At 40.1% G+C, this 16,971-nt stretch overlaps 1 protein-coding gene across 2 annotated transcripts in view; it reads left to right on the top strand.

Moving 5' to 3' along the window:
- The window catches only part of LOC105473641 (reticulon 1), a 288,470-nt gene that overhangs the window by 261,267 nt on the left and 10,232 nt on the right, over positions 1–16,971 (top strand). For both annotated transcript variants that reach the window (XM_011727519.3, XM_011727521.2), the window contains one exon: positions 15,705–15,912. In XM_011727519.3, coding sequence (XP_011725821.2) covers positions 15,705–15,912 — 208 coding nt within the window. The remainder of the gene's footprint in view (positions 1–15,704; positions 15,913–16,971) is intronic.

Raw genomic sequence — 16,971 nt, forward strand, 5'->3', positions numbered from 1 at the left:
CATTTAAAGTGGTGGATTAAATGCTATGCTCTTTTACTATCTATAGCAAGCACCAGGCTTAATGTGTCTTTCCTTTCAAAACATCCACAGAATTATTTAAGAGTCTAGAAATAGTGTTGGCATTTTTCTCTTGACAGTCACATAGGTTGTAGTTAGGAGGTGTGAGGGAAGGGCCTGGAAAATGAAATCATAGGTGTCTTACTAGCAAAAGTCCCTGCCAGCAGTTTTCCCTCTGGGTTCAGGGCTCCTAGATTACCATGTGAACCTTCAACTGATGTGGGATCCTATCTTGGTAAATGAAACTCATGAGTAGAAGATGTCATCTTTGAAGGTCTCTGTGTTAAAGCATTTTATTACATCTACTTCTGTTTTCTTTCTCCAGTTTAATGTCAAACGAGGGAAGATTAAAGTAGGAAAAATTACTTCTATTTTTTCTTGTTAACATTTTGTGGTGATATTTTGTTTCCTTCATGAAGATCAGTCAGAAAAAAAACTGACTCTTAATCACTGCTTTGGACCCTGGGTTGGAAACAACTGAGGTTTGTCTAGCCTTCTTACTCTGTCCACAAAGTAGTCAATTATTGTAGTTAAATCATTGGAAGCTTGCTAAAAAGTAAATAAATTTCAACAGCATGTCATTTTTCAACAGTCCTTTTGTTGAAATGCTGATATTATTAATGAACAGGAACCTCTCATTTTCTCACTTGACATTTATTTATTTATTTAGAGATGGACTGTTGCTCCATCGCCCAGGCTGGAGTGCAGTGGCTTGATCTCGGCCCACCACAACCTCTACCTCCCGGGTTCAAGTGAATCTCCTGCCTCAGCCTCTCAAGTAGCTGGGATCACAGGCATGTGCCACCATGCCCAGCTGAGATATATATATATATATTTTTTTTTTTAGTAGAGGCAGGGTTTCACCATGTTGGCCAAGCTGGTCTCAAACTCTTGACCTCAGGTGATCCGCCCACCTCAGCCCCCCAGTGTGCTGGGGTTACAGGCGTGAGCCACTGGGCCTGGCCTCACTTGACCTTTGAAAAAGTAACATTAACTTGTCACATAGCAAGTGGTGTAGTGCTGCCTGAAATATTTTCTGGACCAAAATGGAATAAAATTACACAGTTAAGACTATGGTACCATAATGCAGATAATTATGCACAATTGATTGCCATTTTATATTATCCACTTATATCACATTTTTTGCCTTATAAATAAAATATAAATAGCTGCACTACTTGTCTTTTCAGTTCATACATTTTTAATAAACTTTCTGAATACTGTAGCCACTATTGGGTCATTTGAATGCATTTAAAATATTTTTACCAAAACAAAAATTTGGACTATGGCAAAGGAGTTTCTAGAAATTTGACATAGGATTTAATTTCCACTTAGCTGTTAATTCAAACCTTGGATCACTTCTGTTATTCTTCTTTTGTTATTGATTGGATTCTAGAAATAAAGGGATCACTGGTTTCAACATTTGATGTTAGAATTCTTCAAATCTGCCACTTCACTTTTGGCCAAATTTATTCTAAGACAGTCCCAGGCAGGCTGCAGTGTGTGTGCTCATAGCTGTGGTTTGCGGACCATGATGATCACCAAGCCCAGTTCATTTCTCAGATTGACAGGACATACTGATCTCTCTTTTCAAAGGCAATGTGTTTCTCCTCAGTTTTTAGCAAAGTAGCTTTAATTTTTACAACTGGCAGAGCAATATAGTAATATGCCTGTCCTAGTAAGTATTCTTAGTTAATGTATACTCAAATGTTGAAACTCTTGCCTGGCTTTTCTGCATTAGGAGGATATTAAAAAGAGAAAAGCTGATCGTACTTTGTTATAACAGAAGACCATCGGGGGTAATTCGTTTCAGTAACAGAGTTATATTTTTCTTACTTGGGTTCTAAGGAAACTTTATTCAAATACCTACTTTTCTGGATTGGGTACTATAAAGCTTCCTACACAAGTTGATATCACTCTAAGCAAAATTAAAATGTGAAAAATCGGCATTTACACAGCAGATTTGGAATGCAGAAATTCTCTACTCTGATCCCATCACCTCCTACCCTTCCCGCTGAATCATCAGAACTTCAGGCCATTTCCTGGCACTCTGACCACACACGGCCATTGCCACTCTCCCAGTCTATCAGTCACCAGCCATCTAGACTGTCCATCATTTCCAGCCTGAACCCTAGGGTTGTTCGTTTCATTTCTGTCCTCCTGGACCTTAGAGTCCTCTGATCATGCTCCTTGTGCCTCTTCACAGCCCTGGACCAGCCCCACCACCCATTGATCAGAACATTCAGCACCTAATTCTACTGAATGGATCCCCAAGAAACCCTTGACTTTAACCAAGGCCTCTTCACTTTTTGGCAGTCCATTTATTCATTCGTTTTTGAAGCCTTATTGCATTTTTCTAAACCAGCACTATTTAATAGGAATATAAGCCACAAATATAAATATTCTAATAGCCACATTAAAAAGAAGAAACAAGTAAAATTCATTTTGATTATATATTGTATTAATAGATCAAAAGTATTAGCCTTTCAACATACCAATACAAAAAGCATTAATGAGATATTTTACATCCTTTTTTGTACTAAGTCTAAGATCCAGTATGTAGTTGACACTACAGAACATCTCATTTGGGACTAGCCCCGTTTCACACACCCAGTAGCCTTATGTGACTCATTGCTACTGTACTGGACAATGCAGGCCTTGACTTTTTGTACCCTCTTCAAGTCCCACCATTAATCTCCTTAGTCTCAGGAACCTCATGACTCATTTTCCAGGGAAAATTCAAGTTAATTTCCCTCACTATATTATTTTACCACTTGAGGTTATTTCTGTTCCACCTCAACACATATCTGTGGCCACACCTATAACTTCCCAAAATGTCCTTCCGTCTTTACCTCTTTTCTTCTTCCTCCTTTGAAAACAACTGTGATTAATCCCATTTTTTCCTTCCTTCGTGGAGACTTTGCTTCAGCAAATCTGTTTTCCAAAATCTTCACCCCTCCCTTCCCACTAACATTCCTGGGTTTTGCTCCACCTAAAGGTTTACTTGTTGCTACTACTCCCCAAACTACCATCTTCTTTATTACTTTGAACTTCCCCCCACCCAGCCCCTTACAATAAGGCTTCCATCCCCACTACTCCTAACACTGCCCCCTGCAAGGTTATGAATGACCTTCCTTTAAGTCTCCAAATCCAGTGGTCTTTTCTACATTTCCATTTCCTTATTATGTCTACAGCATTCCACACTGTAGCTTACTTACCCCTTTCTTCTGGGAAATGTCCTTCTCCTTAGCTGCCATAACCTACACTATTGTGGTGTCCTTTCTAACAGGTGGACCTCTCTTTTCTATGGACCCACTTATTCCTTTGGTTTCATCCTAGACTGCATCCCTTAGCCTTCACTCCATTGGAGATTTCCTCCACTCTCATGGCTGCAGTCATCATATCCACGTAGAATACACCCAAAAGTAAATATTCAGCCTCCTGTACTAAATTTTAGCCCTGCATTTCCAATGGCCTACTGTACATATTCATCTGAATATCATTGGATATATGATATTAAGGACCATGTTAACTCAGGGCTACTGTGACAGAGTCTAAAGAGCAAATCATTTAACTTCTAAGCATTTAAAACAATTAGTAGTGTGTGCAGTTGTCAGCCTCATTTCATCTCTGATCTCATCTCTGCCCCAGGCTGTGTCAGAATGCCCTGCTTAGATGTCATCATGTCAGAATCCGGAGATTTAAAGACAAGTGTCAGTTTTTCCCCAAACCAGTTCACCCTCAGATTTCCTGTTTTTGGCAGTGATACTAATTACTCAATCACCCAGCTTTGAAATGTTGTTTTCACCCTTGATTAGCTCTTCCTCGTTTCTCCCACAGTTAGTCACCATTCTTGTCAACTAATCCTTTGTAATATTTCCTTTTATCCACCCCATCTCCTTAACAAATTGTCTGCCACACTCACATTCCACCCCACATCCTCTTTCTACGTCGATTCTAGTACTATCTCTTCCGCAAATTCATCTTTTGCCACCTACAACAGTACAAGATGTGTTGGCATTGAGACAACATTTGTTAAAAGATTGTTCAATCTTCTCAGCTAGACCTAAAGTTCCTTAAAAGCAGGATCCAAATTTTATGATTTCTTCATTCCTATGCTTACTTAGATAATAGGTGATCAATAACTTTTTAATACTGAAATGACTTTTTACCCAAAGAAATTTCTCTTTAAATATCTAGTTCTAAAAGCAGTTTTAAATATAATCAGATTTCCCTAAACTAATTTTGCATAACTTTTGGGGACATTTAACATGTAATGTGAGGGAGGCAACTATTTTGTTTTGGAAAAAGCATCAGAATTACGGTTTGATCCTGATTCTCCTATTAACTAGCCAAGATACAAGAGTAACCGCCCAAGGGGTTCACCTTGCCTGCTGCCTAGACAGCTGATTCATCAAGACAGGGGAATTACAATAGAGAAAGAGTAATTCAAATTAGTCTCTCGGAGCATTCAGGGAGCCGAGTTTTTAAGGATAACTTTGTGGGTTGGGGGAAGTCAGTGAGCCAGAAGTGCTGATTGCTCAGGGATGAAATCATAGGGAGTCAAAGCTGTCTTCTTGTGCTCAGTCAGTTCCTGGGTAGGGGCCACAAGATCAGATGAGCCAGTTTATTGATCTAGGTGGGGCCAGCTGACCCATCAAGTGCAGGGTCTACAAAATATCTCAAGCACTGATCTTAGGAGCAGTTTAGGGAGGGTCAGAATCTTGTAGCCTCCAGCTGCATGACTCCTAAACCACAATTTCTCATCTTATGGCTAATGTTAGTCTTACAAAGGCAATCTAGTTCCCAGGCAAGAAGGAGGTCTGCTTTGGGAAAGGGCTGTTACCATCTTGGTTTAAACTATAAACTAAGTTTCTTCCAGAGTTAGTTCAGCCTACACCCAGGAATGAACAAAGACAGCCTGGAGTTTAGAAGCAAGATGGAGTTAGTTAAGTTAGATCTCTTTCGCTGTCTCAGTCATAATTTTGCAAAGGTGGTTTCAATCCTTCCCTTTGGGTTTTATAACACCTTAATCTTAAGGAGTAGGCTGTGAAGATGGGAAAAGGCCATTGACTGCTCTGGCTTCTTCCTGCTGACAGGGGATGAGTGGGAATGGGAGTGAACCCCAAGGTGAGAAGAGTGGAACTGCTTTGCAACTATCTGAGTGTATTCATATAGGCCTGGCTGGGATTTCAAGGCTTGCGTGGCAAAAACAGTACTCTTATTTATAGTTTGACTACAGTGTTTAAGTGAACAGCCTAGTATAAGGTAAATAATGAGTTCTAAGATGAGGAGTACAATTCCCAGTTTTAAAAGCAAAGATTTGAAAGGGTTAGTTTGGGGACTTCTAACCCACAATGAATTTAGAATTTAGTTTAAACTGCAGGAAAAAAACTCAAGAACAGCTAACAACAGTGTATTATAGTTTTTCTTTTGAAGTATAATTGTTCTCTCTCGTCACCATTTTTATTAAAAAATTATGAGAGAAATGATTTTGTTTATAAATTTTACTCTTACTGTACTTGGCCTGATTATTTGCATAAAGTACAACAAGAGTAATTATTTTTCATGTAGGCTTTTTTAATTGGCTTTGATAGAACTCTGTTCCATGAAGAACTTTAGATAATACTTTTTAAAAGCTGAGCCCAGCAATAGGTTTGTACCCTTTAATACCTATGAGGTGGGAAAAATTCCTCTTCTCTTGAGGTCCCAAGATAACTTGGGGTTCCTGGGCCTGTTATAAAATGACATTCTTTACTTACCACAGGTCAGGAACCTTGTACAGGGACTCTGTGGACAAGGTATGAGACCAGATTCCCCAACGGGCTTTAATTGGCTTTATAAGTCAACTTTGATTCTTTAAAGGAAGCATGCCGTTCCAGTTAAAGCCTTGGTAAAATAACCAGTTTCTCCATTTGTGTCCTGTTAGAAAAGAAAACAGATTCTTATTACACTTATGCAATTAACTATACTTCCATAAATTGATAATATTCACAAATAGTTTCCAAATTTTGGAGAAATTAGGTAGAGAGGAACAAATGTGCTCCAAATTTTGTTTACAGGAGTATATTTTACTCACTTGTTAAAAGTTGCAAATAGCTCAAAAGAAATAGGTTCTCGTGACTCTGAAAACAAAAGGTTTAGCAATGTTTAACACATTAACTTTCCATGAGACCCCTAAACGTTTGTTATTTTCCTCTCTTTCAATAGCACAATTTTTAAAGTTATTTGAGACTACACTTAAGAGTCTTATATCTAATTATAAACTGCCTTTTGAAAAGAATCAAAGCAAGACAAAATGTCTGTGGATGACAAAAGTCTATAGCCACTATTAAAGCTACAATTAACTATGTATTTTGGTTACTTCTGTGGCATACAACAATTTTACATAACAATTATAATTATTAATAATGTACACTAAATTATATCAACATTAGAGAAGTTTCCCATAATTTTGCAACACATACTAATAACATTTAAATAAATAAAGTCCAAAGTAAACCAAGCACCACTTACTCTTCTATTTGAAACATTTTCCTCTATTTTAATGTTACAATCTCCAGCATTATTAATTAGAATCCTGAATTTAAGAGCACCTGTTAAATTTGATAGCTGATTATGAAACAATTTTTACCAAAATGGGACAATTGTCTGTGGATGATAAAAATATTTTAAGGCAGCCACAGTTAAAGACACGATTGACAAGAAAATTTGTTACCTCTGAGGCACACAGTCTGTTAACATAATAATTATGATGATTACTGATAACATATACTAAGTTATATTAGAATTATAGGAGTTTTACATAGTTTCAGAGCATATACCAATAACACATTTTCACAAATATAGACTAAAGAAAGCCAAACACCATTTCATATTTGACAGTGCTTTCTGTATGATTTTTGTACTAAATAACCCAAATGTTATTTTTGGATTTTAGAGGACCTAATATCTAAAATATTAGGTAAAAAAAGAGACATAATTTATAATTTGATGTTGGAAAGTTTGTTAAATATCAAAGGTTTAAAACGCTGGTTATCACAAATTAGAATCCCAGGTTATCATAAGTAATTCATTTGGCCAAAATGATAACTCCAAAAAATTCTTTAAAAAAGAAAAACCTGGCCGGGCGCGGTGGCTCAAGCCTGTAATCCCAGCACTTTGGGAGGCCGAGACGGGCGGATCACAAGGCCAGGAGATCGAGACCATCCTGGCTAACACGGTGAAACCCCGTCTCTACTAAAAAATACAAAAAACTAGCCGGCGCGGTGGCAGGCGCCTGTAGTCCCAACTACTCGGGAGGCTGAGGCAGGAGAATGGCGTGAACCCGGGAGGCGGAGCTTGCAGTGAGCTGAGATCCGGCCACTGCACTCCAGCCTGGGCGGCAGAGCGAGACTCCGTCTCAAAAAAAAAAAAAAAAAAAAAAAAAGAAAAACCTTCACTCTGATAGAGGAGACTTAGCTTTCCAAACAACATGCAATGAAGATAGCATGAGGCCAATGAAATCCATCTCTTCTCTTCTTTCTTTCCTCCTTTTATTCCCTGCCATTTACCCAAAGGAGAAAACAAGACCCTTTTATTATCTTTTAACATTACATAAAAATCGTCTTTAAAAGAGAGAAAAACATATTTCATGTTTGCATTAGTGCACCATTAATGTTAAAGCTAGTGTTTTCAGGTAAAATTTTGTATCTTTATTCAGTTTTAATTAGTTTGACCATAGGATAAGATTTTCACAAACCTTTTAGAACTCTTTACAATTTTCCATTAAACAGCAGATCAATTTTCTAAGAAAGCCCTATTATTCAGACACATGGGCCCAGATTCAGGCCCCACATCAGTATGATTTTGATGTTTTTTGTTGTTGTTGTTTTGTTTGTTTTGAGATGGAGTTTCACTCTTGTTGCCCAGGCTGGAGTGCAACGGTGCAATCTCTGCTCACCACAACCTCTGCCTCCCGGGTTCAAGTGATTTTCCTGCCTCAGCCTCCCGGGTAGCTGGGATCACAGGCATGTGCTACCACACTCGACTAATTTTGCATTTTTAGTAGAGATGGGGTTTCTCCACGTTGGTCAGGCTGGTCTCAAACTCCTGACCTCAGGTGATCTGCCAGCCTCGTCCTCCCAAAGTGCTGGGATTACAGGTATGAGCCGTCATGCACAGCTGATTTTAATGTTTGAATCTAAGGAAAAAAGCTAAATAATTTATTTTAAATATGAGCCAACTTGTTTATATCCACAGAATTTTTACAAGATTAACCCTTTACAAACCCTTTCATTTTGCTTAAGCCTTCAGTTTTGTTCTGTTACTCTTTTAGGTTCAGACAATTTTTAAAACCCTCTGAACTAGACAAAATTACATTCCCTTTAACAAAAGCTATATTCCCATGCCTTCTTAAAATCTTTTACCAAAAACGCATTCCCTACATACCTTGTATGTAAAACTGTTTCTTCAGTGGTCTCAACTTCATATTACAATGTTAACTCTTAGCAACTTTTATTTTTATTGAAAAACCTGATGAGAGATTTTAATTATGTACTAAGGGTGGGGCCTAGGACATCAGACAGAAACGAAGATAAGATCGGACTCCTTTTAGCATAGCTAAAGGATATGGCTTTCCGTATGTCCCCAGGCCTTATCTATAATCTGCTCCAAAGTACATAAATCGAACAATTTTCAAAAGTCAAAGAAACAGCTTGACCTTAAAGCATTTAGCAAATTTGATATTTGACCTTAATTTAGACCAAATGTCTACATTTTCAAGACATTTTATTTTGCCAATAATCTTTACAACTGTCTTTATTCCCAAAAGATTCCTAAAGTCATGTGAACAAAACGGCATTAAAGTTTCTATTTTTCTGACAAAATATTTGATTTAAGCACTTATGTTTCTAAGCCAATTAGAGCTTTTTTATATATAAACATACAACACATATAAATACACAGACAGGAGATTGAGCACTTGTGAAATTTTTCATTTGCCAGTTTCTTAATTGGATAACTGGCTTCAGGGTGGAGCCCTTGGAGGAGCAGGGCCAGGAAAACATGAATTTCCAGGGCCAAATAAGCAGCATATAAGCAGCTGAAGGCAAAGACAGATCCCCAAAATTAAGGGTGCCATTTTATACTGGATCCTGGATCCCCAAAAGGAGGAAAATACTCAGGAGAAGACAGCGCAATGCTTCTACCCTGCATTTTATTGCAAGGCAAGGCAAAGTCAATCAGCCCATTTTGTAATCAGCCCATCTCTCCTGGGAGTCTTATCTCCCAGTGGGGGGTGGTGGGGACCTTTTCTTATCTTCCAAGTTGCCAAGAGCATGCTTCTCTGATCCAAGTGTGCAAAGCATTAAGTATCCCTCTGTAACTACTATTAGCCATCCCTTATATTTCCTACCTAATTTTCATAATATGAAGTGATTTCTGATACCCCCAAAACTCAAAACCATCAGATAACACGATTCAAAACAGAGCAGAGCCTTTAATTTTGAGAGGGATTTATGTGCTTTTAATTCCTGGGGTTTTATGAGAAAAACAGAGGCTTTTTTTCCGAAAACAGGATCTGTGGTACCTCCTCTGTTTTTCCCAATGAGTCCCAGGCTACCAGAAGTTATCTCAGGGCCTCTCGTGTGTGCATTAAGAGGGGCAAGACAAAAAAAATGGAGAAAAGTAACACAGTCGACTGAGAAGAAAAAACCTTTTTCCAGAAAAACAAGTTCCAAGAAGAGAAAAACATAAAGGCTTTTTAAATATATTTATAGGCCGGGCGCGGTGGCTCACACCTGTAATCCCAGCACTTTGGGAGGCCGAGGCAGGTGGATCACAAGATCAGGAGTTCAAGATCAGTCTGGCCAACATGGTGAAACCCTGTCTCTACTACAAATACAAAAAATTATGCAGGCATGGTTGCGCGCACCTATAGTCCTAGCTACTCGGGAGGCTGAGGCAAGAGAATCACTTGAACCCAGGAGACAGAAGTTGCAGTGAGCTGAGATCATGCCACTGCACTCCAGCCTGGGCGACAGAACGAGACTCCATGTCAAAAAATGATAAATAAATAAATAAATCTATAGCTTGTTTATCCACTTTTAATTAAGCTGACTTTGAACCATAGTGCTCTTTAAAAAAGAAATCCTTTCAAATCTCTTATTACCTGACATTAGCTACGCCAAGTAGCCAATATTTTTACCTTCTGAACTTTACCAAAGGTAACCTCCTCGGTGCTTCAAAGACGTGGTAAACAGTTTATTGTTTTACAAGATTTAGAATTTCTGCAAGGTAGTTCAAAGAAAGGAAAATTGAAGAGAGGAAATTAGAAGCTATGAATGAGGGGGAAAGAACTCAATAAATGGCAAAATTACACAAATAAACCAGAAAGGAATTATTCCAGAAGCCAACAATTGAACCCAGGCCACCATCAAAAGATAAAGCTGTAGCTACTGAGCTATGCAGTGTTGAGCAGCTTCTATTGCTTTTCCCAGAAGGAGCCTAGAGAAGCCAATTTCAGGCTTGGAAAGCTTTTAACTGCCCAAGAAAAATTTTTAGGACTAACTATGACATGAACCCCAAAATTCCTGTCCTCTGGATGGTGGAAACCAAAAGAAAGTATCCCCACCTGGTCACAAGGTTAAGCTCTTAAGGACACAAAACAAGACAGAGAAATTTTATACAGTATTGGTTTCAGGGACCTGTAGCAAAGTTTGTTAACTGACCAGCCTGCCAAGCTGGCTTGAAAAGCAGGCTTATAGGGGTTGTAAACCCACATTCTATATCCTGTGATGTCCTTCTCTCCATTACAGAATACAGAAAGACAGATTTTTAGCACAAAGTACACAACATTTGCTACAGCCTAAGCCTAGTTTCACAAATCCTTTTTTCTATTAATCAAACCCTTGCAGAGAAGACCAATAGTTTACTGTTTTACCCAGATAGAGAGAGAGAGAGAGAGAGAGAGAGAGAGAGAGCAGAAACTTGGCTGGTAAGAATTTCTTACTCTTTTTGCTGGCATACCAGGTTTCTGGGTCCCCTTTCTCTGCAGCTTCCAGAAGAATGGAGTAGCTTCTGATTACCCTGCTCACTTGTGCTATAGCAGTGGGGTTCCAGCCACTTTACAAGAGAAAATCACCCTTTACTGTTTTATGGAACCACAGGCAAGATTCTTAATTTGCAAGATGCTGCCTAATAGGCTGCATGAGGAACCAAATTAACATTTTCCATCCTGGCAAAATACACATAACAAAACAGACATTAGTCGCCTCTTCAGCACCCAGTATCAGCCTGGAAAAGCTCAAACTTTTTCCCTTTGGTCCCTGTTGTCTTTAATCCACTCCAGGTAAGGACAGATGACCTCCAAATGGTAATTCACAATGGGGTCTCTGGGCAAGGCAAAAAGCAGATAGTCACCCCAAGAAGCCTGTTGAGCCTTCTTTAGGGCTCATGGAATGTGACCAAATAAGGACGGTTCTCTGAGTTAGTCCTGCTGGATTTCCATCAGCAACCCCCTCTGAGATCCCTTCCACATGTACAAACACACACAAAGAGGAGATGGACAGAAGACCTTCCAAATTAGATCCCTAACCAAGAACTCCAAGAGTATCCCTTCCAAACTATCCTCCTATTCTCTGTCTGAGAAACTTCCTTGAAATCTTCCTGATTGAGGAGAAGTCTCCCGAACCAGGACTCTTCATACTAGTTAGAAAGAACCAACTGAGACCCCCCGCCAGGAGCCAAACAGACACCCTGCAATGAGGCTACAGACACAGACACCCCATGGTGGAGCTAGAAACAGACACTCCACAATGGGGCTGCAGACACCCACCATAGGGCTACATTACCAGTCAGGAGAAGAGAGGAGGCATTGGCAGCACCTAGGATACTCACCAATCTGGACAACCTGCAGTGGGGCTACAGACAGACACCCCATCATGGGACTACAGACACCCCATCATGGGACTACAGTCACGCTGTGATAAGACAACAGTTAAGGGACATCTCCACAGGACTATTTCTCCATTGCAGTTAAACCCATGCACATTGGGTCAGCAGTGCCACACCAGTTGAAAGAATACCAGAGTCAGCCCCCAATCCAAGAGAACTAGGAGGCCACTTGGGCTGGCTTCTGGATCCATCACTGGAGGGGGGCCACTGAACCATAGGCAGGTAGCCACAAGAGCAATCCTGGATGAGCCCCCAAATTTGTAACCGCCCAAGGGGTTCACCTTGCCTGCTGTCTAGACAGAGCTAATTCATCAAGACAGGGGAATTGCAATAGAGAAAGAGTACTTCACACAGAGCCAGCTGTGTGGGAGAACTGAGTTTTATTATTACTCAAATCAGTCTCTATGAGCATTCAGGGAGCCGAGTTTTTAAGGATAACTTTGTGGGTGGGGGAAAGCCAGTGAGCCAGGAGTGCTGATTGGTCAGAGATGAAATCATGGGGAGTCAAAGCTGTCTTCTTGTGTTCAGTCAGTTCCTGGGTGGGGGCCACAAGATCAGATGAGCCAGTTTATTGATCTGAGTGGGACCAGCTTATCCATCAAGTGCAGGGTCTGCAAAATATCTCAAGCACTGATCTTAGGAGCAGTTTAGGGAGGGTCAGAATCTTGTAGCCTCCTGCTGCATGACTCCTAAACCATAATTTCTCATCTTATGGCTAATGTTAGTCCTAAAAGGCAATCTAGTTCCCAGACAAGAAGGAAGTGCGCTTTAGGAAAGGGCTGTTACCATCTTTGTTTAAACTATAAACTAAATTTCACCTAAAGTTAGTTGAGCCTATGCCTAGGAATGAACAAGGACAGCTTGGAGGTTAGAAGCAAGATAGAGTTAGTTAAATTAGATCTCATTCACTGTCTCAGACATAATTTTGCAAACGTGGTTTTACAAGTTTCTAAAGGTTTAGTTTCCTCACCTGTTACATACCTATATAATGGAGTTTATTTTGAGGTTTCAGTGAGATAACATATGAAAGTGCTTTGAACATTTCAAAATCAATGTAAATAGATAATTTTGTTACAAAGTATCCAGAATCAACAGCCTATTGTTTCAAGATAACAGTCCTTTTGTTAACCTCCTTCTTAGAAACCTCCTGCAATCTTAGCAAGCAATTGAAAAACCTGCTAAGAGATGACTCTACACCAAACTCATGTTACTTAGCTAATGCTTTCTGCCCACAGTTTCTTCAAGGAAAGTCCATGAAGTGCCTGGCATTCACAGACTTCTTGAGCAGGTGGCCTCGTGGTTGGAGATTTAGGAGGCTTCCCTAGAGGGCATGCCATTTCTACCAGGTATAAAACAATTCATTCAGAGGGGATTCACTTGAAAATAGCAAATTTTATCTTCTCTTTGTCTGAAAACTCCTTTCAGGCTCTTCTGAGCCCCTTCACATCTCACAAGTGGGTAAGCATCTTCCTTCACACTAAGGAGTGCCCCCTTCAGCACACATCATGCTGTCTTATAATGTATTTGTTTCCAAATGTGTATGGGCATCATAAAACAGATTACCATTTATTTCTTATCCATTTGTGTGAGTGTGTGTTTGTTTTGTATAGTTCACTTATTTTTATATCCCCACCACCCAGCACAAAGCCTGGCACTTAGTTCCTGCTCAATAGATGAAAACAGATGTGTAAGAGGTAACATTTCAGTTAGTGGTGGATGCTTTAGTTTCCTTTTAATTCCCCTTTACCCCTCCCCTGCACAAAGAGAGTGAATACCTGGAGGCCCTGGACCCTCAAAGACCTTCAGCCCTGCTGCCCAGGCTTTAGACCTTTAGCCTAGGCTTATCCCAATTTATTTTCCCCAATCCATTCAACCCAGGAGCCGCTGGGCTTCTGTGGAGAGCCTCTGTTCTCCCACTCTGCCCTCTACTCTCAGAGTTCCAGGGTTTATTGCAGATTATGTCTTCCAAAAGATCCCTCTTCCCCACCTGAAAAGGATTATAGCTTTTGGTGCTTCATTCTAAACAAACTCTTCTAAAAGAAAAATCATTTGGTGAACTCATTCATATTTTGTTGTTAAGGACAAGCAAATCTTTAGTGCATTATTCTATTCTAGCATCTTTGCATTTAAAAAAAAAAAAGATGGTAACAATTACTTTGAGGATGGAAAACGGTTAGGCCAAAGGAATGAATTTGTAATGGTCAGTGTCACTGGGTTTGGGATAGGGAGAAGAGAGAGGCTTTAGAGCACAGTCCCTTTTTTATTTTTTATTTTTGCCTCTGGAAACCTGTTTGTAGGACCAGTCCTACTCAGAAGAGAAAAAAATATGTTTCATCCCCAAAACATGCTTGTGAGCCTCTTCTCTATTTCCTAAATGGCAGAACTGTTATAGAGGAAAGGGAACAAATTTTGCCCAACAAAGGTCTGCCTACTGGAGTCTTTCTGAGTTAATGTCCCTGATGGACCAGATAGTGGTGGTGGGTGGGGAGTTTGTGGGGAGTGAATTCTCTCTCCGGCTTCAGATTACTGGGACTATCCTCAGCCTGTTATGAAAGAGACTCTTTTAGACCTGATTTATTCTCCAGCCAGCCTGAGGTAAGTCTGTGGCCAAAGAGAGGGTTAGTACTTTACTCTCCAAAAATTCCTTACGTAACCTCTATTGCCTTGCATTGTCATGAGGGTGTGTGACTTTTTCGATACTTTTCTTTCAAGGTAATTACACAACCATGTAAGATGGGAGTAGCTCCCTGCTCTCTTCAACCTGGTCACTTCTATCTTCCTATAAGCAAATGACTGGAGTCTAATTCTGTAAACCAGGTGTCTGCAGGTACACTGCAGGTAAAGCTGGCAGTACAAAGCACTACCACTTACATTTGGTTGTGAGATGGGAATTTTGCATCTTATTTCTCTTCCTTAAAATTGATTGGCATAACATTCTATAAAAATCATTTGTCACATGCCCAGTTGGAGAATAAATTCGCATAGTTAAATAAGGGTTTTATGCTTTTTTTTAATATCCTGGGACTGGCATGTTTAAAGTATTTCCATTTTGCATGACATCTGAAGCACTATAACTACCTTTTTACCTATAACTATTTTTTGTTTCTAAGTTGAAAGAGGGTAATAACTGAATGATGGATGCAATGTAGATTTTAAAGCCTGCATTTCAGATTTTTAAATCACAGAATGTAAGCAACAAACCATGTTGAACAAAATGGTTTAATCCACATGTCAGCTCCAGGGTCTCTTTTTTTTCTTTTGTTTTTTGTTTTTGTTTTTGTTTTTGTTTTTTGTTTTTGTTTTGAGACAGAGTCTCACCCTGTCACCCAGGCTGGAGTTCAGTGGAGTGAAGTGATACTTCCAGAGTCCTCTATATTTTCAAGTTTGTTTCAAAGCCACATAATTCAGGCCACTGTATGGCTGGTGTAGCCCATGGAGCTACACCCATCGCAATATGGTCAATGGAGATTCAATAGTCTTTTCTTATATGTGAATTTGTGAATTATCCTCAAGGGTGGAAAAGATTCTTCCAAACCAAAGTAGAATGACAGTAAGTGCCCTTGGCATAGCCATGTGTCTGCTCACTTGTGTTTAGGAATCCAGATGCCAGGTAAGAACCCACAGCAACCACAGCTTGGTGGAGTGAGCCACAGTGGTTCATGTGATGGCACTGCGGGAGCTCAGCCGGGTGTGTTTTGTGTCTCCTTCTGCAGCTATTGACCTGCTGTACTGGCGGGACATCAAGCAGACGGGCATCGTGTTTGGGAGTTTCCTGCTGCTGCTCTTTTCCCTGACCCAGTTCAGTGTGGTGAGCGTCGTGGCCTACCTGGCCCTGGCCGCACTCTCAGCCACCATCAGTTTCCGCATCTACAAATCTGTTTTGCAAGCTGTGCAGAAAACCGACGAGGGCCACCCTTTCAAGTGAGTGCCTCGGCTGAGGAACCCTCACCCCGTGACCAGGGGCTTTTCCCCTCACCTCTATTTCAGCTCACAGGTGCACTTGAGTCATGTTTCTCTGAGACCCAAAAGACCTCTTAGAGTCTCCCCTAACACCCTGTCTTTGAATATCTAACATTTCTGGTGAATTTCTGAAACAAACTCAATTATTCTTATTCCAATACTTATTGCTTTGTTGAGTTTTTATATGTATTTACTACTAACAGTAATCATAATCCAACAATTACTTAATCCTCTCAGCAATGTGAGAAAGGCACAGCAGGCATTTTCATCCCTATTTACAGGTGGGAACACTGAGGTTCTGAGAAGTGACGTGACATGCTCAAGGCCAGGTGGCCAGTAAATAGCACGAAACCAGAACTAGGGTATTTGGGTCTTTATTTCCATGCTCTCTCTAGAAATTTAACACCAAAGGGCCAACCTTCTGGCGGGGGTGCAGGGTTCATGAACAGTCTTCTCATGTATCCTCCTCTACATTTTTATACTGGGGAACCCGATTTGAATGCACATTGAAGAGGAGGAAATACAAAAATAAAAGGGCAATTTACTAACTAAGAGGATATATGACATGTGGCAGAGGGAGGTGTTAGCACTGCCAGCTGCTATAACAAAATACCATAGACAGAGTGCCTTATAAACAACAGAAATCTATTTCTCACAGTTCTGGAGGCTGGGAAATCCAAGATCAAGATGCCAGCAGGGTAGGGTTCTGTTGAGGGCCCTCATCTGGGTTGCAGATTGCCAGGTCCTCACTGTGTCCTCACTTTTACTGTGAGACAGAGTGAACAAGCTCCCTTGGGCCTCTTTTCTAAGGGCACTAATCCCATTTATGAGGGGTGTCTGCTTATGATCTAATCACCTCCCCAAGCCCCCACCTGTTAACACTATCACATTGGAGGTTAAGATTTCAACATGAATTTGGGGAAGACACATTCAGTCCGTAACTCTCCTGAAAACTCAAGGCAAATACTGCTTTACTCTTTTTAATCTCAATTCACAGAGTTAAGTAAGCACTTAAAGCAC

The sequence above is a fragment of the Macaca nemestrina genome, chromosome 7, assembly GCF_043159975.1.
Source record: "Macaca nemestrina isolate mMacNem1 chromosome 7, mMacNem.hap1, whole genome shotgun sequence".
Taxonomy (NCBI): Eukaryota; Metazoa; Chordata; class Mammalia; order Primates; family Cercopithecidae; genus Macaca; species Macaca nemestrina.